General features: G+C 48.0%; 1 protein-coding gene across 3 annotated transcripts in view; it reads left to right on the top strand.

The window, feature by feature from the left end:
* SLC44A2 (solute carrier family 44 member 2) overlaps positions 1-24,613 on the top strand; it is a 42,006-nt gene that overhangs the window by 14,848 nt on the left and 2,545 nt on the right. For all 3 annotated transcript variants that reach the window (XM_044278811.1, XM_044278809.1, XM_044278810.1), the window contains exons 2-21: positions 7,146-7,194; positions 9,625-9,698; positions 10,100-10,184; positions 10,837-10,921; positions 11,762-11,878; positions 12,593-12,653; positions 12,848-12,974; positions 13,063-13,146; positions 13,351-13,463; positions 13,552-13,683; positions 17,253-17,352; positions 17,825-17,917; positions 18,166-18,250; positions 21,205-21,467; positions 22,221-22,315; positions 22,782-22,885; positions 23,164-23,237; positions 23,444-23,514; positions 24,004-24,092; positions 24,184-24,268. In XM_044278811.1, coding sequence (XP_044134746.1) covers positions 7,146-7,194; positions 9,625-9,698; positions 10,100-10,184; positions 10,837-10,921; positions 11,762-11,878; positions 12,593-12,653; positions 12,848-12,974; positions 13,063-13,146; positions 13,351-13,463; positions 13,552-13,683; positions 17,253-17,352; positions 17,825-17,917; positions 18,166-18,250; positions 21,205-21,467; positions 22,221-22,315; positions 22,782-22,885; positions 23,164-23,237; positions 23,444-23,514; positions 24,004-24,092; positions 24,184-24,268 — 1,986 coding nt within the window. The remainder of the gene's footprint in view (positions 1-7,145; positions 7,195-9,624; positions 9,699-10,099; positions 10,185-10,836; positions 10,922-11,761; positions 11,879-12,592; positions 12,654-12,847; positions 12,975-13,062; positions 13,147-13,350; positions 13,464-13,551; positions 13,684-17,252; positions 17,353-17,824; positions 17,918-18,165; positions 18,251-21,204; positions 21,468-22,220; positions 22,316-22,781; positions 22,886-23,163; positions 23,238-23,443; positions 23,515-24,003; positions 24,093-24,183; positions 24,269-24,613) is intronic.

Genomic DNA, 24,613 nt, shown 5'->3' with positions numbered 1-24,613 from the left:
AGCGGTCTTTGTTGCTCATGGCAACCAATCGCATCACAGCTTTCATTTTGTGTTCTGCTCTAAACAAATGAAAGCTGTGCTGTGATTGGTTGCTGTAGGCACCAATGACAGGTCTTCTTTTAGACCATTACATAATTTTGCCATTTGTTTTTTGCATGTTTGGTCTTTCACTAGAGAGCCGGGTTACCCATGTCTTCCTGTCTTCTGTACATGTACTGAAGTGGTCACAGGAAGTTCTTTTCGCTCTGTAGTCCTCCTGAGGTCTTCAAACTTGAAACCCAAAGTGTACAGTGGTTATGCCGTAAGTCCTTTGTGAAACATCTGTGAGTTGTGACTCGGGTGCGATGACTCAGAATCTGAAAATGTCATTTAGTCACTAAGACAGCTTGAAGCTGGGCACTATGTGATTTGCAAATCTACACCGACCCTAAACAGGCTGTAGCCTGTTGCATCTGGTGACCTATCATGGAGATGGCAACCCATAAAGGTTAATTCTTCTTAAAATCTCAAAACTATTCACATCTGACTAATAAATCCAATATCCCACTCCACCGGATGTCTCACCCAGAGTGGTCCAGAAAACAAAGCTATATGGATATGTCTCATGGGGCCCTGACACTGAAGAACTGATCTCCGAACCAGGTCAAGTTTTGGCTTTACCTGTCATGTGTTGGTGTTCCACGAAGCTTGAGGATGAAACTTCTCAGAAGCTGGAGCTCCATCTTCCTGCCACAATGTACTGTTGGTGCCCACAACCTGGTTCTGTGTTTGGCACCATGTTTCTCTGACACCTAAAATGCTGTCAGAAGCAAAGCTGGAAGACTGCTTACTGTGTAGCCTTTATGCTCATGGGTGGTTTTGGTCCTTGCTGGAGGTACTCCTGGAAGAATAATTTGGCATCTACTTGGCAAACAAGAAAATCGCCTGATGTCAATAACCTATGTTGATGGTGTCAATGTTGGGCTAGAGCTATGTGATGAATTGGTGGGGACACACAAACCAACTGACTAGCTGTTCCAGCCAAGTGCTACATTTATGATCTGACTGGGTTGAAGGCTCCTGTAATTGTCATCTAGTTTCAACTCTAGGACGTGGACACAAGAGACTTAATTCTTCCCAGTTCTTGGCCTTCAGCCGAGCCCAAAGTTAGCATTTTCCATCGTGACTCACGACAAATAACTTGCATTGTTCTGTAACATTCCCTATAGCCACATGAAAAACTGAAGAATTTCCTCTGCACTGGAGTAGACATCTGAAGGCCCAAATACCCTCCAATGATGAATGTGATGGGGAGGAGATGTGTAAAGGAAATCCATTTATTATGTGATTTGGGAACTTAGGGTTAGGATGTTTTATAGGAACCATAGATTTTGAAGATGCCCTTCTCCGGACATCTGTTAGGGTGTCATTCATCTGCTGTCCGGTTCAAAAAGCTCCTGATTTAGGTTCTCCTCAAGAAAGTGAATGAAGGAGAAAGGCATATTACTGAAGCATGCAGCTTTAAGTTACTTTATGTATACTTCTCAGCCACTGACTCCTAGGTAAATATTGGTTTAATTACTTTCTCTTGCAGCTTGTTTGCTTCAAACAGGTCATTGGAGAAGCATCATGGCCCCCAGATAATCTCCCGTAGTCCCATCATGAGGAAAATGGCATTGAATAGGCTGGGCTTTTACTGGTCTGAACCTTTTTTATTGAAGATAAGCAGCACAAAATATTACTTTGTTGCTACTTATCCTCATCTACAGCAGTGGTCCCCAACCTTTTTTGCACCAAGGACCAGTTTCATACCAAGACAATTTTGGGGGCGGGGGTTAGGGGGTGCTAGTCGGCACTGACTGATTCACACGCATAACAAAACACAAGGTACATATTAAAATATATAACTGACTAGGGTCTCTGCTGCACCTGGTCTCTGCGGCACTGGTCTCTGCTGCACTGTACCGTATTTTTCGCCCTATAAGACGCACCTAGGTTTTAGAGTAGAACAATAAAATAAAAAAAATTTCATTACACCATAGGTCAGACCAGCAATCGGACCCCCAATGTTAATCAGACCTCAGATCAGACCCCCAATGCCTCAGATCAACCCCCCAACCTTTAGCCATCCATGTCAGCCCCCAGGGCAAATTAAAAAAACACTTACCTCTCCTGGTCACCATCGCAATCCTCTTCATCCTGCTGTCGGCTGTGTATCGCGGTGCACAGTGTGAGGTCACAGAGCGACCTCGCGCTGTGCGCAGCCCTGCACAGCCGATAGCCGAGCCTAGGACCAGGAAGGGGTGAGATCCTTCACCGCTTCCTGTTCCTCCTGTACTAATGAAGCGCTTCATTAGTACCGCGTTAAAGACGGCCCTGATCGCTGCGGCCCAACAAACAATCATCCAGGGCCCGGCGGTTGGGGACCGCTGATCTATAGAAAGATGGGAAAAGCTGGGTGACCATCCTTGACTCCTGAATGGCTGAATCTGCCTAGGTACTTGCAGTAAAGCCTCCATCCATTCCTCTGCCTTTCTCCTGGAATGTTGGGTAACTAATACTGGCTGAGTTGGTGGCTTATATTTCCCAGGGGTTCTGTGTTCATATTGGAGGGATAGGACTGGAGCATATAACCATGGCAGATCTGAGACAATGCCATTAATAGGAAGAAGATGCGGGAACTAGTCGGACCACTCGGCCTCAGGTTTCTATGGGCTTTGTACTGTTCTTATGAAACTGAGCCAATGAAACTGAGACGGTAAAGGAGAAGTATTCAAGTCTGAAAAAACTCAGATACTGGAGGGGGTTTGTTTTATTGGAACCTAGGTGCTGGTGCCTGACTGTGCTGATATGTCCCTCTGCCACATAAGACACTTTATATTGTAACTGACGTATGGTATGTGGGGAAGGGGGGGGGTGGGCGGGGGGCAGGAGCCTATATGGTAAAGTAATTTCACAAGAATATAACTACTATAATACTGCCTCCTATGTATAAGAATATAACTACTATAGGATTGTTTTAGTGAGGCCCGTTGCCTCGCTGTTCACCATCAGGTCGTGAAGACCCCGTAAGCTAAGTGACATATGCATGTGCACTTTACTGCAAGGGTAGGGTATGTCCTCACAATGATTCCAAGTGCCTATATATGTGTATGTTGCGGCGCATTATCCTTGCTTTACACTGTGATTCTAGCTTTTGACTTTCCGCAATTACTGTCCACACTTTTTTACATGTCTGTGGGGATGTGCCTATCCTCCTTGATGATGCCCTGATTTGTACTTTTACGACTATGTAATGTGTATGTAAGGTCACTTTTGTACGTGTTGTCTGCTTCTTTTCAATAAAAAGAAAATTGACAAAGAATATAACTACTATAATACTGCCTCCTATGTACAAGAATATAACTACTATAATACTGCTCCTATGTGCAAGAATATAACTACTATAATACTGCCTCCTATGTACAGGAATATAACTGCTATAATACTGCTCCTGTGTACAAGAATAGAATTCCTACAATACTGTGTTCTTTCCCTCCAGCCATGATGATAAGGCGTCGTCTTTGAGCTTTGTCTTGTATTAGTCATTACTGGTGAAATTCTATAGATGTCCTTTGTCAGGACTCGTAGTGATTTTGCCCTAGGCGGTGGCGGTTTTATACTGTTCCCCCAGTAAATACAGTATTGTAATGCGATGTCTCTGGGCCGCTCAGGCTGCGGTCTGTTGACAGGACAGTGCTTTCTCCTCCCTGTAATTAGAGTCTTGTATACACCACAGTGGCTGTAGTAGAACAAGATCATAGTACAGTCATCTAGGGGCGTAGCTATAGGTAGCAGTCGCCCAGGAGCCTGAGGGGGCCCAAAGACCCTTGTCCTGCATAAGAAAATACCAGTTTCATAGGGATTAGGTTAAGAATTTGTCATGGAGGGGTAGGGTTGGACGATATCAAAAATATTCCCACGATAACGATATTAAGAAATTTATCGCGATAACGATATATATCGTGATAAATGCCCATTTAGAAGAAAAAAACACTTGGGGCCACAAGGAGACGTTACACTGTATGGGGCAGCCACAAGGAGACGTTAATTTTTATTCTTTTATATGTCATTTTCCACCATTTCGGGTATCTGTAACTAGCCAATTGACTTCTAGTAACAACAAAAACATTACAGGGTTAATTCTGTACCAGAACGAGTGGTTTATAGTCGGGAGGTCCCGATACCATTTTTTTTTTTTTAGACAGAGTACGAGTACTGATACTCTTATTTAAGTACTCACCGATACCAATTATAACAAGTAAATAAATAACACATTTATTTTGTGACCACTAACCAACCAAAATTCCAAAAAACAGCCCCCAGCCTCTGATCAGCCCCCCAGCCTCTGATCAGCCTCTTATCAGCCCCCTCTGGTAACTCAACCCCCCCCCCCCTAGTATTAATCATTTGTGGCCGGGGCTACAGGGTCTCTCCCCCCCCCCCCCCATCATTGGGGGCAGTGGGCAGTTCCGATCGGTTACCATGGCAGCCAGGACGCTACTGAAGTCCTGGCTGCCATGGTATGTTAGTGAGCAGCATTATACTCGCGTGCGCCGTGGCCGCCGGGCGCTCCTTCTTCTGTCTGTGCGGCGCATTGCTAATGCTTATAGCATTAGCAATGCGCCGCACAGTTACCTATGAGAAGGAGCGCCCGGCGGCCACGGCGTACGTGAGTATAATGCTGCTCACTAACATACCATGGCAGCCAGGACTTCAGTAGCGTCCTGGCTGCCATGGTAACCGATCGGAGCCCCAGCATTACACTGCTGGGACTCCGATCAGAACTGCCCACTGCCACCAATGATGGGGGGACGACCCTGTGGCCTCCAATGATTAATGCTGGGGAGGGAGGGGGGGCGCACTGCCCACTGCCACCAATGCAGAGACTGAAGAACATTCCCGGCACCCGACCTATGAGACGACGCTGTGATCTGCCCAATTAACCCCTCAGGTGCCACACCTGAGGGGTTAATTGCGCGGATCACAGTGTCCTCTCAGAGGTAGGGTGTCGGGAATGCGAGTAACAATTCCTTCCCTCACGCCGGTCGTATTGCTAAGAGCGCCGCCGCAAGCGGCCAGCAGGTATCGGGGACATTTGCACGAGTACAAGTACTCTGCAAATGTCCAGTATCGGTTCATGCTGGGGCGGGCAGCCGCAAACACAGATTTAGAAGCGGTCAGCGCACATGACCGCTTCTATGACATCACGAAATACTGCGATATTTAGGAAACGGCGATATCGCCATATCGCAGTTTTTTTATATAATACCACGGTATATCGTGACACCGGTATATCGCCAAACCCTATGGAGGGGTGTCGTTTCAATTTTTTGACTCAGGCAGCACGACGGCACTGTGCTTCCCTGGCCACAAAGCACTGAGGGAAGGGGGGCCCAAGCTGAACTCCTGCACCAGGGCCCATGAGCCTTTAGCTAGGCCCCTGCTGCCATCTAGTACTTTACACCGCTGGTTTATATATAGATGGCGCCAGTTTACATGTTGGGTACAGTCACAGGGAGATTCAGTACCATTAACGAGCAATGCACTTGGTAAAACCTATGGAAACCAGACTTGTACTCTAGGCCAGAGGCGGCACTCAGAGCCCTCTCTGTGGGCACCCGCACCCTGGAAAAGTCTATGGCAGGGATGGCCAACCTGAGCCTCTCCAGCTGTTGCAAAACTACAACTCCCAGCATGCCCAGACTGCCTACAGGTATCAGCCTACAGCAAAGCATGGTGGGAGTTGTAGTTTTACAACAGCTGGAGAGCCACAGGTTGGCCAGCCCTGGTCTATGGTGTAACAATATGCCTTAGACTTTTCCTGCCATTCATCAGCGCAGGGCGCACTATGAACAGCGCTGGCAGCGCACTGAATGTAGGCAGGCTATTATAGCTAAATGATAAAGGACATGGAGAATATACTATAATGGTATTCAGGTTACATTGCCGTGTTGGCACTTTGCAATAAATAAGTGGGTTTTGGGTTGCAGTTTGGGCACTCGGCCTCTAAAAGGTTCACCATCTCTGGTCTAGGGGATTGCCAATGCAGCCAGATACTGTATATTGTGCAGGACTCTCCTGGCAACTACCACTAGGGGGAGCTAGCTGCAATAGTTTTTTTGCTGTATAAAGATTTGTGTAACTAGCACCACCTTGTGGTGGCTGCAGGCATCAGTAATGTTACTATTTCATGCTAAGACTGTAAAATGAAGCACTCTGATGGTGTTGATTGTGGTGGGCAATGGCGGCGTGATCTGGACTTTCAGGTTTAACATTGCTACTGACCTCTGATTTCTATCCTCTCTGCTTATATAAAGTCTAATGATGTGACGCTGTGTTAATGGGGGTGTTTAAAGGGACATGCACCCTGGGGAGGCATTTAAAGGGACATGCACCCTGGGGAGGCATTTAAAGGGACATGCACCCTGGGGAGGCATTTAAAGGGGCACTCTGCGTATGTCTAGTACAGGAAGCCTTGCATGTCTCTCTGCACTGGGCTGTCTCGCTGTGCAGTGTATAATTTTATCGCTGCCAAATAGCGGGCTATTCCTGATGTGCCCCCTCCCAGCTACGTTAGTGACTCTCTGTAATTTTGGCTAAATGTTCTAAGCTGCACAAAGGGGAAAATTCTTGGTCTGGGATATTGCACTGCAGTTATGTAGCGGCAGGGAGGGGCGGGAAACACGCTGTCTCCGCCAACACTAAATTTAATACTGTACATTTAAAGGGCTATGCACCCTAAACTGGAAAAGGTCAGGTATTTCTAAACGTTGTCACCCATCTTTCCTTTGCTCCTGAATGGCCGTTATGTAGTGATATGTATTTCTATAGGGAGATTTGCTGTTCTGTCATTTAGGAAAGGTGAGTGACGACTCCTACGTAGCGCTGCTGGGGGTCACCCGGCTCTCGGAGCAAATGACAAACAAGCCGCCCCCGCCAACCGTATACCAATAGAAAAGCAGCATCACACCAGTCACCATGCACATGGGTAGTGACTCAGCAGGATGGCAGGTAGAAGGCGCCAATCTCTCCGCTTGTCTTGACTTCATAGAGCTGGCAGGGGGCGCACTTCTTTCTACTAAAAATATTAATCTTTTCTCTTTTTTTTTTTTTTTTTTTTTCAGGTGAACCACGGAAATATGATCCGAGTTTTAAGGGCCCGATACACAACAGGTAATATATTAGTACGGATTGTACTGGTCAGCGACCCATCCCAGTATGTCTACTATTAGGAGGAAGAGGGAGGGAGGCGGACGGCGGCGGAAGAGGGAGGGAGGCGGACGGCGGCGGAAGAGGGAGGGAGGCGGATGGCGGCGGAAGAGGGAGGGAGGGGAGGGAGGCGGAAGAGGGAGGGTGGCGGACGGCGGCGGAAGAGGGAGGGAGGGAGGGTGGCGGACGGCGGCGGAAGAGGGAGGGAGGGAGGTGGACGGCGGCGGCGGAAGAGGGAGGGAGTCGGATGGACGGCGGCGGAAGAGGGAGGGAGGCGGACGGGCGGCGGCGGAAGAGGGAGGGAGGCGGATGGCGGCGGAGGGAGGGAGGGAGGCGGACGGCGGCGGCGGAAGAGGGAGGGAGGCGGACGGACGGCGGCGGAAGAGGGAGGGAGGCGGACGGCGGCGGAAGAGGGAGGGAGGGAGGCGGACGGCGGCGGAAGAGGGAGGGAGGGAGGCGGACGGCGGCGGAAGAGGGAGGGAGGGAGGTGGACGACGGCGGCGGAAGAGGGAGGTAGGGAGGCGGACGACGGCGGCGGAAGAGGGAGGTAGGGAGGCGGACGGCGGCGGCGGAAGAGGGAGGTAGGGAGGCGGACGGCGGCGGTGGAAGAGGGAGGTAGGGAGGCGGACGGCGGCGGCGGAAGAGGGAGGTAGGGAGGCGGACGGCGGCGGCGGAAGAGGGAGGTAGGGAGGCGGACGGCGGCGGCGGAAGAGGGAGGTAGGGAGGCGGACGGCGGCGGCGGAAGAGGGAGGGAGGCGGACGGCGGCGGAAGAGGGAGGGAGGGAGGCGGACGGCGGCGGAAGAGGGAGGGAGGGAGGGAAGCGGACGGCGGCGGAAGATGGAGGGAGAGAGGGAGGCTGACGGCGGCGGAAGAGGGAGGGAGAGAGGGAGGCTGACGGCGGCGGAAGAGGGAGGGAGAGAGGGAGGCTGACGGCGGCGGAAGAGGGAGGGAGAGAGGGAGGCTGACGGCGGCGGAAGAGGGAGGGAGAGAGGGAGGCTGACGGCGGCGGAAGAGGGAGGGAGAGAGGGAGGCTGACGGCGGCGGAAGAGGGAGGGAGAGAGGGAGGCTGACGGCGGCGGAAGAGGGAGGGAGAGAGGGAGGCTGACGGCGGCGGAAGAGGGAGGGAGAGAGGGAGGCTGACGGCGGCGGAAGAGGGAGGGAGAGAGGGAGGCTGACGGCGGCGGAAGAGGGAGGGAGAGAGGGAGGCTGACGGCGGCGGAAGAGGGAGGGAGAGAGGGAGGCTGACGGCGGCGGAAGAGGGAGGGAGAGAGGGAGGCTGACGGCGGCGGCGGAAGAGGGAGGGAGAGAGGGAGGCTGACGGCGGCGGCGGAAGAGGGAGGGAGAGAGGGAGGCTGACGGCGGCGGCGGAAGAGGGAGAGAGGGAGGCGGAATAGGGAGTGAGAGGGTGGATGATGGCTGACTGATGAAGACAGAGGTAGATGATGGAGGTGGACATTCGATTTGCATGAGGGACGCAGATCTTGGTGAAGGCAGATGAAGGAGGGAAGGTGTAGCTGAGGGAGAAGGATGGAGAGAGGAGGTAGATGATGATGGAGGAAAGTTATGTATGAGGAAGGTTGATGGGGATGATAATGGCATCATCCTTATTCACTGATGATGATAGTGAGAAGTGATTGGTGTTCAGCCTGTGAAACAACATGGCCGCTTCCCACCGCTGCTAATGAGAAGAAATCCTCTTCCAGACTCTGCCACATAAAGAGACTTTAATGTGAAAATCCATAATGAGTTTCCTGCTGTGACCGTCCATTTCTTGCGGTCGGCTGTCTCACGGCGTCTTAAGTACCTAATAAATATCTCTCAGACCAGACGCCTGACAGAGGATCGGTGTGACAGATAACTTCCTTCATGTCTTTATATCCCCCTCTCATCCTTTTCCGCCTAATCGTGACAATTGTTCCTAGGAAAGCTGGGTGACAGCCAATATGGCTTCCGTTACATGTATCATTCAGGACAGACTAAGAGGGCGGATAGTCAGCCGCATGATTGGCACGATATGGCGGGACACTTTAACCTTCTGCACAATATTTATTCAAAGAGAGGCTGAGATTTACTATTTTCTTCTCCATTCACATTCAAAGCTGCTCCCGAAAACCACCTCCTTTTACGTTGGAGCAGTGCATTGTGGGAGATCGCATGACCATTGTATAGTTAGAGCTCGGTCACATTGTAACAGTATAAAAGGAAACTATGACAATTTCTGCTGTTGCTTTGGATGTGAACAGAGTAGACAAAATTTCTTGTTCTTTATATAGTTTTAAACAGTGCGATATTATACGGAGTTTCCCTTTAGGTGGTATATTCCCCATACTGTGTGTCAGGTGATGATCAGTGTCCTTTGCTATGCTCTGACGCCGCTTCTCTCTGTGTTGCAGAGGCTGTACGGACATCCTGTGCTGTATACTCATAGTGCTCGCCGTTATTGCATACGTGGCTGTGGGGATTGTCGGTGAGTAGACGCAGTCTTGGATATTGAGATAGATGGTACATTCCTAGTCATTATTCTACGATGACATCAAGATCTCTGCTTGCTGTCAGTAAATGGAACGCAAACCTAAACCGTCTCATACTTCTCGCAGCTCCAGTCTGGATAATCCTCTGCGCTGATACATTGTAACAAACAGAGATTTGTGCTGCTGATGTAGTAAGGTCACAGAGGGTTGTCTAGATTATAGTGAACTCTCAGAATTTGGGTTTGTATAGGGGTGAGCAGTGGTTCCATTCAGTGCCAACAATCAGAGATGAGAGGATGCTGGAACTGGGACAAAGTCCTTGTACAGATGTGGGGGTGTGAATACTTTTGCAGTTTAATATCCTTTATGTATGTATGTCCTTATGTTACACCCACAGCCTGGACATATGGAGATCCACGAAAAGTCATCTACCCGACGGACAGTAAGGGCCAGTTCTGCGGACAAGCCGGGACCCCCAACGAGTAAGATCTGAAATGTGTCTTCTTAAAGGAGCGGTTTAATAAAGAGAACCCCTGTCCATGACCTATTGGGGCACAATGACATCATGGGGAAGAGGGTCTCTGCTCCGGACCCCCACCCTGAACCAAGCTCGTGAGTTGCGGGGGAACTGTAAAGTCGGATGCAGCTTCTGCTGGGGCTTTATTGTGAGACAACCCCTTTAATGGTTATCATTGACCACTACAGCAACTGGACAGAAATGTGCTCACAGTAGTTGTCGGTGCCCTTGCTTTACGCAGAATTAAGTTTGCACAACTGGCTGAAAGCTTTGTAGGATCATGGATCTTCATTTTCTTTAACACCTTCCCTATCTATTAAGGGGCTTTAAAGGGGTTGTCCGAGATTGATATTAATGACCTATCCTGAAGATAGACCTTTAATGTCAAAATGTTGGACAGCTCCTTTAAGTTATGTGCTCTTAGGTCTCCTACTAATAAGCTGATCAGAATGGATAAAATTGTAGCTGCCTTCACTGGCCACTAGAGGGAGCTTAGTGAACGTGGGTTTACCATTCAGGGAGCTGTTTATCTCTGTCTTTGGAGAGCTCCCCCTAGGGGTGGCTGCAGGTAGTCATTTATCTCAGGACTCATTTTTTTACCTTTTTACTGTCTTCAGGAAGAAGCCATTCTTGTTTTACTTCAACATCATGAAATGCGCCAGCCCCCTCGTCCTGCTGGAATTCCAGTGCCCAACTACTCAGGTGAGGCGAACATCCTAGTTTCATACCCATGTTTACTTCCTTCTGTTGGGGGCATCAGGTGTTTCATCATGAGCTGTGTATGGCCTGATTGTCTTCTCTCCATACTGGGTGGGTTGGCTGACTCTTCCTAGTGTTGTGTTTTAAGCTCTGACAAACCTGATGTCTCCCCCTAGTGGTACTCCTCCCCTTTACACTGTTACAGTGAAGCCCTTAGTAAAAAGCTGCAGCCACATCCCCCTCCTATCCTCTCCTTCCTGTCTTCTAGTTACTTTAACACTAGATGGCTCTTCAGATCACCAAGGAGGTTTCTGTCCATGTGGGAGGCTTTATAACCTTTCTTTTGTGTGTATTTTCAATACCTTGGTGGCAGTTGATATACACTACAGGCCATTACTGGTTAGTTGCTTCCATTCAAGTTGTACCTTAACCAACTTTGACTAGTTTTAATATTGAGGGCCACCAAAATGCTTGGCCAACCTATTGAATGCTGTTATACCTCCCAAGGTCTTCTCCTGTTTCTTTCATTAACCATTGGATCATTTTCCTTCTAATCTGGCAGCGGGACTTATTCTGGATTAGTAGAACCTCCAGATCATCAGATTCTAGGGGTATTTTTCCCCATCTTAAAGGGCTCCTTCACTATAGTCTACTCCTAGACACCACTGGATGAAACCCGTGCAGGCTCATCCATAGCAGATAGTACTGGTGGACCTGTCTAGGATATAGCTGCTAGTAGGTGGCAGTACTGCACCCACCTCTTCTAAATACGCCCACCTGCATAGGCTAACATGAGGACATTTGTAGGTGACACCTCGATGCTAATTGTCTCTTCTCTGACAGATCTGTGTGGAGAAATGTCCGGACAGATTCCTCACGTATCTCAGCGTGACCACCGCCCAGGATAACTTTGACTACTACAAGCAGTTCTGCAGGGAAGGCTTCAACGACTTCACCAAGGTAACAAGATGTCTGGTTATTCCTGGTATTGGCCACTGTGGGCCCCATGAAACTAGGCTCCCCATTATGTTGCCATCCAAGACAGAAGGGCCTGATGCTTGTTTCTTCCTTTGCCGCCTTTCTATTATGAAGTTCCATAATGAAGTTTCTCTGGAGAGGGGAGCTGTAAGCCATTCTTCACCGCCTAGTGAAAAATGGCGTGTGACTAACCAAGGCTGGACCCTCTCTCGCTCAAAGGGCCACATGGTCTGCCTCTATGGTACTTGTGGTGTTGACCACATAGGGATCTTCTGATGTACCATGGAGACTTATCTATGGCAGTCCAGGTACTTGCACCCCAAGTGATCAGACTCCATGGCCTCCGGAATAGTAGAAGTATATTATATATAATATATGCTCACAAAAATCTATTGATGCCTGATACTATGGTCCTACCACATAAGGTGGAGATCCTTTGGACCTTCTCATTCTAGAGATCCAAGGTTGAGCCACACCATTTTAATATCCGGACCCCATTTAAAGGAGTCATCCATTCCTTTTTTTTTGACGGCCTATCGTCAGGACAGTCCAACAGTATCTGATCGATGGTGATCCAACACCTCACACCCGCCCATCTGCTCTTTGGAAGTAGCACTAGATGAGACATTATGGCAGCAGTAGTAACCTGTAGGATGAGTTGTAATAGTTCTAATCACTGCTCTGTTTTATTCCCAGAGTGGAGTGGAAGTACTGAGAGACCGGGACTGTCCGGCCATGATCACACCAAGCAAACCATGTGAGTACTGACTCCAAACTGCCCCCTTGTGGCAGAAGGTGGTAGAGCAGCATATGGGATGAAAAACTGGAATCTCATGGATTCCTCCTGGCTGTATCACCCCGTGGTGGGAGGGGCAGACTCCATGTCACATATCTCCTCCTCCTGTCTGTGTCCCACTATTATGTCCTTCTCATTTCACCATACTTTTCCAGTCACCAGAAGATGCTTCCCAGCTATTAACATCAAAAAAGGTGTGGTCATGGTTGGAAACTCAACAACCTTCGATGATGGAAGAGACCAAAGACAACGTAATGTGACTGACCTGGTGGAGGGAGCTAAGTGAGTACGGCACATAGCACATGCCCCGGGCACCTGGCAGGTGTCTATCGGAGGACTTTTCAAGTGCCGGCTATTTCTCTCCATATAGGAAAGCCAACGTGGTGCTGGAGGCTCGGCAGGTGGCCATGAAGATATTCGAGGACTATACTGTGTCGTGGTACTGGATAATCCTGTAAGTTCCTTCAGTGTTGCTTCACATTTATGTACAAAACCTCTAGGTAGTGCTGGAGAGACGTTTTTCTTCCTTCTGGAGGAGAGCTAATTTGCATATTTTTTTCCCAGGGAGCATTGCCTGTAAGACTCCCTGCACCATCTGGATCTCCACATGGAGAACCAGTACCTTCCAGGAACTAACCTGTATACCAATCATTCGCAGCGGTCTTGTCATCGCCATGTTGATCAGCCTCCTTTTCGTGGTCTTGCTGAGGTTTCTGGCGGGGATTATGGTCTGGGTGATGATTGTGTTGCTGATCGCAGTGATGGGATACGGTGAGTAATTTCTTACATCTTTTTGTTAAATTTCTTGCTTTTTCCCCATGACCAACCTCACAACCTACTTACCTGTCGGCACCTACAGGAATCTTCCATTGTTACATGGAATATGCCCGCCTGAAGGGAACATCGGGGTCTGATGTCAAATTGACGGACATTGGGTTTCAGAGCGATTTACGGGTGTACCTGCACCTGCGGCAGACTTGGCTGGCGTTCAGTAAGTGGCATTTCAAAAAAATATATATTTTTTTTTTTCCTCCCAAAAATGTGGATTTTATACGAAAGCCTAGATTCACTGGTTCCTGGTGCTGGGTGGCTGGTTTACACTGGTTGAGGTTCCTAATGCTGTAAGTCCAGGTTATACTGGGAGATGGGTACTGCTGCTGAGTGACCAGGTTTCTTGCAAGGTATGCTGATGTGCAGATTTATCAATGGAAAATCTGCCGCTGAATACAGTACCAGCAAAGTAGATGAGATTTTAATCATTTGCATCTACACAATGTGGAAGTTGACCTGTGGTGTGAATTTTAAAGTCGGCAACATGTTGTGGATTTTCCCTACTTTCAATGTGAAGGGTAAAATCTGCTGAAAATCCACAACAAAATCTGCGATATTCATGGAGTGTTCTGCAGAACCGGGTGAAAAATCCACCCCATGGGCACTTACTAGATGGCGGATTTGTTATGTATTTTCCATGCCAAAAAACACTTAAACTGGTTGTTTCATCTAAGACATTGGTGGCATATCGCTAGGCACATGCGTGGTGCGCTCTACTTCACTTTTGGGGGCCCATTTTAGAGCTAGGTACAAGTCCAACCTCTGAGACCCACACCTATCTGACTGGCAAATCCTAATGAAAGGGGTTCTCCAGCCCAAGATCAGTTTTTAATACCCAACCGCCCCCCTCACCCTGCAGGAGGTGTCTAGTGAAGCATGGTTACCTGCTGCGTGATGCTTGGGTCTGACTCCTAGAGTCCACCGCTGTCCTCTTCTAGCACTATAGATGGTGGTCGCATGCGCTGCTGCTGCAGCTCAAGACTCGCCCCAGCAATGACATGTACCCAAGCAGCATGCGGCCCAGTGACGTGCCACTTGGACAGCACAGCACCTCTGTGGCTAGTCATTGGGATGTTTGCCTGCGGTGCTGGAAGTCTGTAGAAGACGGCAGTGGACCCTAAAAAACTCCAGTTTTATCGGTTTTGCTTTTACAGTGTTCCTTGTTGTGGTACAACCGTCTTGTTCCCTTCATTCCCTGAGTCGGTACGATTACAGCAATACCACATTTATATAGTTTTTACTGTGTTTTAATACTGAAATATTTTTATTTTTTTATGTGGGGCGATCTGTAGTTTTTATAAATGCCATGTGTGGGGTATAACTTTTTTTTATAATGTTTTATTCTATTCATGGGGGGGGGGGGGGGTAAAGCAATGAAAAAAACTGCAAAATGGTTTTGATTTTTGGGATAAATTTTTTTATATTTTAATAGTTTGGGCATTTTGGGACATGGTGATGCCTACAGTCCTGATCAAAAGTTTAAGACCACTTGAAAAATGGCAGAAAATCCTATTTAGCATGGCTGGATCTTAACAAGGTTCCAAGTAGATCTTCAAAATGCAGCAAGAAGAAATGGGAGTGAGACAAAACATTTTTTGAGCATTCAATTTAATGAAAACCACAAATAAACTGAAACAGGATGTTTTTCAGCTGATCAAAAGTTTAGGAGATCACCTCCCAATCCCCCCCCCCCCCCCCCCCCCCCAAACAGAAATCCAACTTCCAAGCATGAACTCAGTAATGAGTAGCTTCTCCGTTATTGTTTATCACTTCAAAAATTTGTTTCGGCATGCTTGATGCAAGCGTTTCCATGAGGTGAGAGGGAACATTTCTCCAAGTGGTGAAGATGGCCGCACGAAGGACATCTACTGTCTGGAACTGTTGTCCATTTTTGTAAACTTCCCTTGCCATCCATCCCCAAAGGTTCTCAATTGGATTTAGATCAGGGGAACACGCAGGATGGGCCAAAAGAGTGATGTTATTCTCCTGGAAGAAATCCCTTGTCCTGTAGGCATTGTGCACTGTAGCGTTGTCCTGTTGAAAAACCCAGTCGTTACCACACAGACGAGGGCCCTCAGTCATGAGGAATGCTCTCTGCAACATCTGGACATAGCCAGCGGCCGTTTGACGCCCCTGCACTTCCTGAAGCTCCATTGTTCTACTGAAGGAAAAAGCACCCCAGACCATTATGGCGCCCCCTCCACTGTGGCACGTAGAAAACATCTCAGGTGGGATCTGCTTGTCATGCCAGTAACGTTGGAAACCATCAGGACCATCAAGGTTACATTTTTCTCATCAGAGAATAAAACTTTCTTCCACCTTTGAATCTCCCATGTTTGGTGTTCTCTTGCAAAGTCCAAACGAGCAGTTCTGTGGCGTTCAAGGAGACGAGGTCTTTGAAGACTTTTTTTGTTTTTGAAGCCCTTCAGTCTCAGATGCCGTCTGATGGTTATGGGGCTGCAGTCAGCACCAGTAAGGGCCTTAATTTGGGTCGAGGATCGTCCAGTGTCTTGACGGACAGCCAATTGGATCCTACGGCTCAGTGCTGGTAAAAAAAATGTGGGTCTTCCACTTGACTTTTTTGTTCCATAACCCTCAGGATCATTTAAGAAATTCCAAATTTATGTCCTACTGCCTCCCACCTCAGCAGCGATGGCGTGCTGTGAGAGACCCTGCTTATGCAGTTCAACAACCCAACCACGTGCAAAAATGGAGAGTTTCTTTGCCTTTGCCATCACAACGTGTGACTACCTGACAGAAAGTGACAATGAATCCACATCTTTGCACAGATTTGGCCTTTTAAAGGCATGTGGTCCTAAAATTTGGATCAGCTGAAAAACAGCCTGTTTCAGTTTATTCGTTGTTTTCATTAAATTGAATGCTCAAAAAATGTTTTGTCTCACTCCCATTTCTTCTTGTTGCATGTTGAAGCTCCACTTGGAACCTTGTTAAGATCCAACAATGTAAAATACGATTTTTTTTGCCATTTTTCAAGTGGTCTTAAATTTTTGATCAGGACTGTATGATGATTATTTTGATTTAAAAAAATATATATATTCTGGAGAAAGGGGGTGATTTGATTTTTTAAATTTTTTTTATTTTTTATATATATATATATATTTTTTTTTTTTTTAAGGCACCCAAGGGCCTAACATGATATTAGATTGCCATTTCTACTAAGCAATGGCATTTAATGTATTGCTGCATATAAATTCAGTATATTCCAATGCAGTGCTGCCGCCTGCAGGCCTACATTTGGATTATACCTGTGAGAAGCATCGGAGCCTCTAGCAGGCTCTGGCCTATCATTACCAAGGAACAGCTTCCCTGATCTCGGCGAGGGGAAGCTGTTGTGGGCGTGCAGCACTCCTGGATTTTTACCACTCGGATGCCATCACAATTTACTTCAGCATCTGATGGGTTAAATATCAGAGATCGGCGTCCTCACTGATAACCCAGCTGCTATGGCGCTTGCAAGCGGGTGCCATATTTAAAGTTGGATTCCTGCCGCAGCTTCCACGACACGACGTGTATTTCTGTCTTGTGAATATACCCTCAGGGTCTGTTCCCACAAAATGCACAAGTTACATCAGGGGTTTTGCCCCAGTTCCACCCATAATGTCCACGTAACAGGGTTTTAGTAGGGGGGGTATAGTGGTACCATGCGACCAGTGTGCGGGGATACTGTTCTGCTGTGCCCCATTTGACAACTAAGTCTTGTCTCTCCAGTGATCATTCTGTGTATTATGGAAGTCATCATCATCCTGCTGCTGATATTCCTGCGGAAAAGGATCCTGATCGCCATTGCTCTCATCAAAGAATCCAGCAGGTGAGGACCAGATTGCTGGGTGTGGCACATAATCCGCAGGCTGCATATTGTAGGCTATCGACGGGGGACAATACTGTGCCAATCTGTGCTCATTAGTCCCCTTATAGGAATCTGAGCTCCGTTTTTCTCAAACAATGCTCCAAATTCCCTGCGTAGAATTAAAATTCTAGCTACTTGTTGCTGCCACTAGAGGGCGCTTACTGCATACAGTTTATACCCCAAGTATAAAGTGGTGAATGCAGGTAGTAAGGGATTTGAGCCTGACCATTAAAAAAGATTAATCCTCAAAAAATTTCAGATATTGGCAGATTTAGGTCAAAGTACCACTTGTAATTATTAAGATGTTCTTTGTGGATTTACATAGGACTGCAGGTACACCTCCTGCATCAAAGTGTTTCATAACCAATTCAGTTCTGCTACATCTGTGGGATGCTACTAGCAGGTTAATGATTGCGTGTCTCTCTCTTCTCAGGGCGGTCGGACATGTCATGTGCTCCTTGGTGTTCCCCCTCTTTACGTTCTTTCTGGTGTGTCTCTGTATCGCCTATTGGGCCATCACAGCAGTGTATCCTTTTTTTATGTTCTTGGACGCATCCTAATACTGTTATATTGACCTTTCATCAGAGGGTTTACCTTTTAAGACATCAACTCCCCCCCCCCCCCATCTTAAAACTAAGCTTTATACTGCAGCACTGCTCGTTCAGATTGGCTCCTGTGTAGAAGCATGAGTTCACCAGGAAGTCCATGCATGTGGACAGCTGAGGACTGACGTCACTTCAGACCCGTATTATCTGTCCTTGACCCTCTCCACAGATTCCTCTCTACCTCTAATGATGCAGTCTATAAAGTGTTCAATGAGACGCAGTGTGACTATGCTGGAAAAACCTGTGACCCTGAGGTAAGTCCTTCCACCCATTTATACTGTACGGTCAGTGGTAAGGATGAGCAAAATAATGGAAAATTCGATTCGGCTGCTTCGCCAATTTTTTTTTTTTTTAAATCACTTTTTGTCACAAAGCGCATTTCTTTGTAAGTAGTGGCTACAATTACAGGGAACGGTGAATGTGCCGCCCCCCATCATTGTGCAACGGCCTATAGCCAGGCGTCTGGGGTATCCCTTGCCCCTTAGGAGGTTTCTACAAAATATGTCCCTCTTATAGAGCAAGTAATCGTGACGCCAGTTGCAATTAAGTAACGAGGACATGGAGTCCCCTTTGTAGATGGTAATGTGTCTCTCTGAAGGTGTTGTGTGCACTAGTCACGGTGCTCCTACCTGGATATCCTTGGATCCCAGACGTAGTGGTCCGAAGCAAATGCAAAAATGGGTTGTTGAACTTGGGTGATGAATAAGTAGAATAAATGGAGTCCAGACTTTGTAGTAACGTTGAACACAGCTTTACTTGGCATAAACGATAATTCATTTTCCAAACTGTATCTTGGTCATCAGCAGGTATTGGCTAAACTCTGGCAGGTAAACATATCTGTATCTTTCTCAACTCTGCTATACTAGCTGGGTTAAATAGAAACTTTTCCTCTTCTGCTGGAACTTGGCTTAGTGGTCTGTAGTCTCTCTTACTTTAATCCTAGGAACTTCTTCCTGGCTTCAAGCATACTTAGCTTGGGTATAGGCAATGCAAGCCCATGAGGGGACAAGCAACCATGTAGACTTCAGAGGCAGGGCCTCTGGGCCTAGCAGAGCAGACAGTGCTCTGCTAGCCAGCACACAGCCTTTCCCCAGGAGGGGGTAGGCTAGACTGTTTAACACTAACTTACTCCTCCCTCTCTAGAGAGGGCTGGGATGGCACTAGAGGGTTCCTCTCCAGGGACACTAGCTCTGCACAGACTGCCGCCATCTGCTGGTGACCCAGGCACATTACATGTTAATATTACTTTTGCAAGGAAATACATACACCTATTGCAGTAAATGGCAATAAATACATATATGGTGACCCTTGCTACACTAACCAAGATAGTGGAGGTAGAAAAGAGGTGGTAATGCCACTCTGGGTCATTACAATTGTACCTCTCATGTATGAACGTGGCATCTGATTATTAATAGCGGAGTGTAAAATTTTAAAAACAAAAACACCTGATCCATTTGCTCGGGACGGCCACCACCATCTTGCTTGAAGATCTGGCACGAAATCTCACGCAGCCCAAGATAACTTCATCACGCAGGCCGGAGTGCTGGCATCATACGTCACAGCGCACAGGATTTTGTGCAAGATCTTCAAGCAAGATTGCAGAGGCCGGCCCGTCACGAGCAAATGGATCAGTTAAGTGTGTTTTGTTTTTTGCATTTTACACTATTTCAGGTTAAATCGATTTTTGGTACCACGAAGCCCAAGGAAATTCAACTTCGCGGCAAATAGACTTTATCCTTAAATTCGGATCAATGTCCACTTTGTGGACCTACTTAGCTCTCCTCCAATAGGAAGGGAAGCTGTCTCTCTAGGGCCACAGCCTGAAGACGGCCGTGAGTGAACAGCCTATGACCTGGCAGGAATGTGCTACCGGTGCTCATTAACACTGCCCGGGTACCACGTTCCTACCTGTGCATAGGCTGTTCACCCACATCAGGATCTCTCTGAGTATGTCACTGCTAGGATCTCATTGGGCCTGGGACACGTTAGGTCAGATCCCTACTCGGGTGACGAGCCTATGGAACATCCTCAAGGTGCACAGGCCAAGTACAATGTCATAGGTTGTGCCCCCAAAAACGCTTTGGGATCTTGGAGTATGCAGGTGAAAAATCTATAAATTGAAATTGATACCCTTCATGAGATCCTGAAACCCGCTGTGAGTGGACAGCCTAAGTAGTGGGAAAGACATGTCCATGAAATCTTGAGATACAGATCTGTTCCTGCTAGAAACGAAGATCTTCCTGAGCAAGTGGATGAACAGCCAGTGTATCTGCAGGAACATCTGTATCTCCGGATTTCAGGTTACCCCAGGTGAAATCTACCACATGCTCAGGCACAATCCTGTATCTCCGGATTTCCTGGACATGCCTCTGCCACCATCTAGGCTGTGCACCCAAAAATGTAATTCCCAAGTACTCCTTGCACATGTTCCTGCCAGTAAATAGGCTGTTCACCCACAATGTGCCTCTTGCTGGGCATGTGGGATTTCATGAATGGGTGTCTGTCACTACATAGGCCATTCACAGTGTCTTAGGCTGTCACTGAATGTGTTCCTACCAAGGCATAAGCTGATCATCCACAAGATGAGCATTTTGCTGCCTATACAGAAGCTGGTGAGCATTTTCTTGCCAGTTTTATATAGGCTGTTCACCCGGACTCTCTGTGCCGGTGTAAAGGCTGTTCACCCGAACGCTCTGTGCCGATGTATAGGCTGTTCACCCGGACTCTCTGTGCCGGTGTATAGGCTGTTCACCCGGACTCTCTGTGCCGGTGTATAGGCTGTTCACCCGGACTCTCTGTGCCGGTGTAAAGGCTGTTCACCCGAACGCTCTGTGCCGATGTATAGGCTGTTCACCCGAACGCTCTGTGCCGATGTATAGGCTGTTCACCCGGACTCTCTGTGCCGGTGTATAGGCTGTTCACCCGGACTCTCTGTGCCGGTGTATAGGCTGTTCACCCGGACTCTCTGTGCCGGTGTATAGGCTGTTCACCCGGACTCTCTGTGCCGGTGTATAGGCTGCTCACCCGGACTCTCTGTGCCGGTGTATAGGCTGCTCACCCGGACTCTCTGTGCCGGTGTATAGGCTGCTCACCCGGACTCTCTGTGCCGGTGTATAGGCTGCTCACCCGGACTCTCTGTGCCGGTGTATAGGCTGCTCACCCGGACTCTCTGTGCCGGTGTAAAGACATTTTCCTTTCTTTCTTGCAGACTTTTAACACCACCAACACTTCCCGCATTTGCCCGGATGCCACCTGCCAGTTTGCCTTCTACGGCGGAGAGACCTACTACCACAAGTACCTGATCATCTTCCAGATCTATAATGCCTTCATGTTCCTCTGGCTGGCAAACTTCGTCATCGCCCTGGGTCAGGTGACCCTCGCCGGGGCTTTTGCCTCTTATTACTGGGCCTTCAAGAAACCAGACGACATGCCGGCCTTCCCCATCTTCTCCTCCTTGGGCCGGGCTCTCAGGTGAGACGTTATACGACTGCTCCAATATTGGCTTGACGCATTGGTCAACTGATGGTCTCCAGCCTGTGGTTCTCTAGCAGTTACAGAACAACAACTCCCAGCAGCCTGCTTTGCGCCTCTGGGACCCGCACCTATCTCCAGAACGGCCCCCATCCACTATAGGAGTTACGAGTGCATTAAGCTGTTCTCAGTAGTCCCACGGCGTTGAATGCGGAGCGCAGCCACCACGCCATTCACTGCTATGGGACTGCTCGGCTACTTTTGGGATACCCATAGCGGTGAATGGAGGATGGCTGCGCATGCCCAGCTGCTCAGTTTACTTCGAGGGGCCCCGTTCAGGAGATAGGTGTGGAGCCCAGAGCTGACATTGATGGTATATCCTGCCGATGTGCCATCAATGTCTGAGATGAGAATACCCCTCTAATACTTAGTATTTAAATTCCTCATTGTTTTCAAGATTTCTGCTGGCTGTCAGTGAGCGTAAGCATTCTAGTTTACACAAAATGGAAAAATCTGGACTACTTCTTGTTTCCGGGGTGCCACTCCTGTCCGTGGGCAGAGCCTGGTATTTTACCTCAGCTCCATTCACTTTAGTGAGACTCCCCTGCAATACCAAGCACAACCTATGGACAAGGGTGGCGCTGTTCCTGGGACACATTACGTTTTAGTGTGAAGATCCGTGACTGCAGAGCCTCCTATAGCTGCAGAAGCCATGGTGCCCTCTTCTCACTGGTACCCCTCTGTTCCCTTCAGATACCACACAGGGTCCCTGGCGTTCGGGTCTCTTATCCTTGCGATTGTGCAGCTGATCAGGATCATGCTGGAATATCTGGACCACAAACTAAAAGGTGAGTTATAGAGTTGCCCTTTTTTCCCTATTCTGGGTGCTCATGGAGTCGGTGTTACTTGTGGTGCAACCTCAGTTCTTCTTCAGCGCCACCACAGGGCAAAAGAAGCATTACATGGTGACCACGGATGGGCTGTCTATGTAATGCATGCACCAGGTCCTCCAAAGTTCAACACTCGCCACTCTGGCTTTATAATGGTGGGCCTGAAGGTGGGGGGGGGGGGGGAGTGCATGACGCAGGTATTCAAAGGGACCCCTGCCTCTTTCATGCACCACCCCGCTCAGCATATCTGTGTCCAGTCAGAATTAAAGATTTCATACATAAAGACCTGCCTGCTGACTGTTTCCAAGCATAAAAACGGGAAAAGCAGTCCAAAGATGGCGGTATACCTAATGACAACCTTATTATTATTATTATTATTATTATTATTATTATATATATTTTTTATTTATTTTTTTCTTGCCAGGGGCTGATAATAAGTGTGCCCGTTTCCTCCTGTGTTGTCTCAAGTGCTGTTTCTGGTGTCTCGAAAAATTCATCAAGTTCCTCAATCGAAATGCCTACATCATGGTAAGAAGAGAGCTACGGTGAAGCACCTCCCCTGTGATGTTATGTGGCACAAAGAGGCACAAATCTGTAAACTGCCTTATCCCTTGTGCACTCATAGGCAAATTTCCTAATCTAGTGGTGGCCACTAGTGGTCATCAGTGGTAGTACACTTTATATATTTTTTGCATCCCTTGCACAATCGTTGGACATGGAGTTAAAGATGCCTGATGGAGAATACTGCTGGTTGCAAACTACAACTCTCATCATGCCGTGATATTAACATGCCTCTCTTTTGCCAGATTGCCATTTACGGGACCAACTTCTGCACATCGGCCCGGAACGCCTTCTTCTTGCTTATGAGAAACATAGTTCGGTCAGTGAATTCCATGTGTGGCCTCTAGCTGCATGTAATACAACATAGTGCTCATATACCAACCGCTATATACATGCAGTATACATATCCTCATCACTGTGTGATATGCCTGATCTGTTTGACCTCTATTTCTAGCTAACTGAAATGTGCTTTTACAATACTGCCCTCTGGTGGTGCGATTGTGTAATGCCCTTCTGTTCTTGCAGTGTTGCAGTCCTTGATAAAGTCACTGACTTCCTGCTGTTCCTAGGAAAGCTTCTGGTTGTGGGCTGTGTGGGTAAGTGTATGATTACAGCCAGAAGTGGGCTGTAAGTGGCCTCCCCACTAGGGGCACTGTGAACTTTCCCAAAGTGAAAAATGGGAATCCTATGCATGGGGAAAGGGCATGATTGGCCTTTTTGCCTCCCCTTTTTTTTTTTTTTTTATAGGTGCCCCCAGACAGTACCAGAGTACAAAGTGAAGATGTTTATGGCACCCTGAATTTGTGATGTGCTGACTGCTTCCAGCATTAAATTGTACTCCAGAGCTGCATTCACAATTCTGCAGCTGAAATTGTTTCTGTGCATTCTGTAATGTCTTTACACTAGGCACTGTAAAAAAAACTAATTACATAAGCGACAAGCTTGCTGATGGTTTCCAGTGACAGTCAAATACTGGATGAAACTCAAGATAACATTCTATGTGACGGTGCAGTCAAATGATGACCCGAAAATTACCGAATCCAGGATTCTCTATGAAAAACGTTATTTTTCATGTAATTTTGCAGGAATCCTGGCATTCTTCTTTTTCACTCGTCGCATCCAGATCATTCAGGACACGGCGCCAACTCTCAATTACTACTGGGTGCCGATTCTGGTGAGTGCCCCCTATTACATGTATTTCAATGGCAGGGCAGCCTTACAGGACCCGCTCCTGACCTGATGACTCCCCCCTTCTCTCCGCACAGACGGTGGTGATCGGCTCCTACCTTATCGCCCACGGCTTCTTCAGCGTGTACGGGATGTGCGTGGACACCCTCTTCCTGTGTTTCTGTAAGTATCGCTGGTTGGTTACACTTCTAGTGCTGGACTGAAAAGCTTGCACTCTTCTGTCTCTGCCGTTCTTCATGGGGGTCCTTCAGCACAGGCCTCCCTGTCTTTTCTTGGGGCCACTATCGTACAGCTGCACAGTGACTGACGCAGGGGGAGAGCTGGAGGATTAACCCTTTACTAGCGATGCACTGGACGAGGCAGCTGATTGGATGGCACCTGTCTGACCAGACGATGCCAGGCATTGCCATCCGCCACCCGTCAAAGTCCTGATAGCTCTCCACTCTGCAGCCACCACTGTGCTACATTAGGGCTCTAATTAAAGAAGGGGGGCTCTCTGATGTACCC

The sequence above is a fragment of the Bufo gargarizans genome, chromosome 2 (genome assembly GCF_014858855.1).
Source record: "Bufo gargarizans isolate SCDJY-AF-19 chromosome 2, ASM1485885v1, whole genome shotgun sequence".
Lineage (NCBI taxonomy): Eukaryota > Metazoa > Chordata > Amphibia > Anura > Bufonidae > Bufo > Bufo gargarizans.
This window is presented reverse-complemented; position numbering and strand designations above follow the sequence as displayed.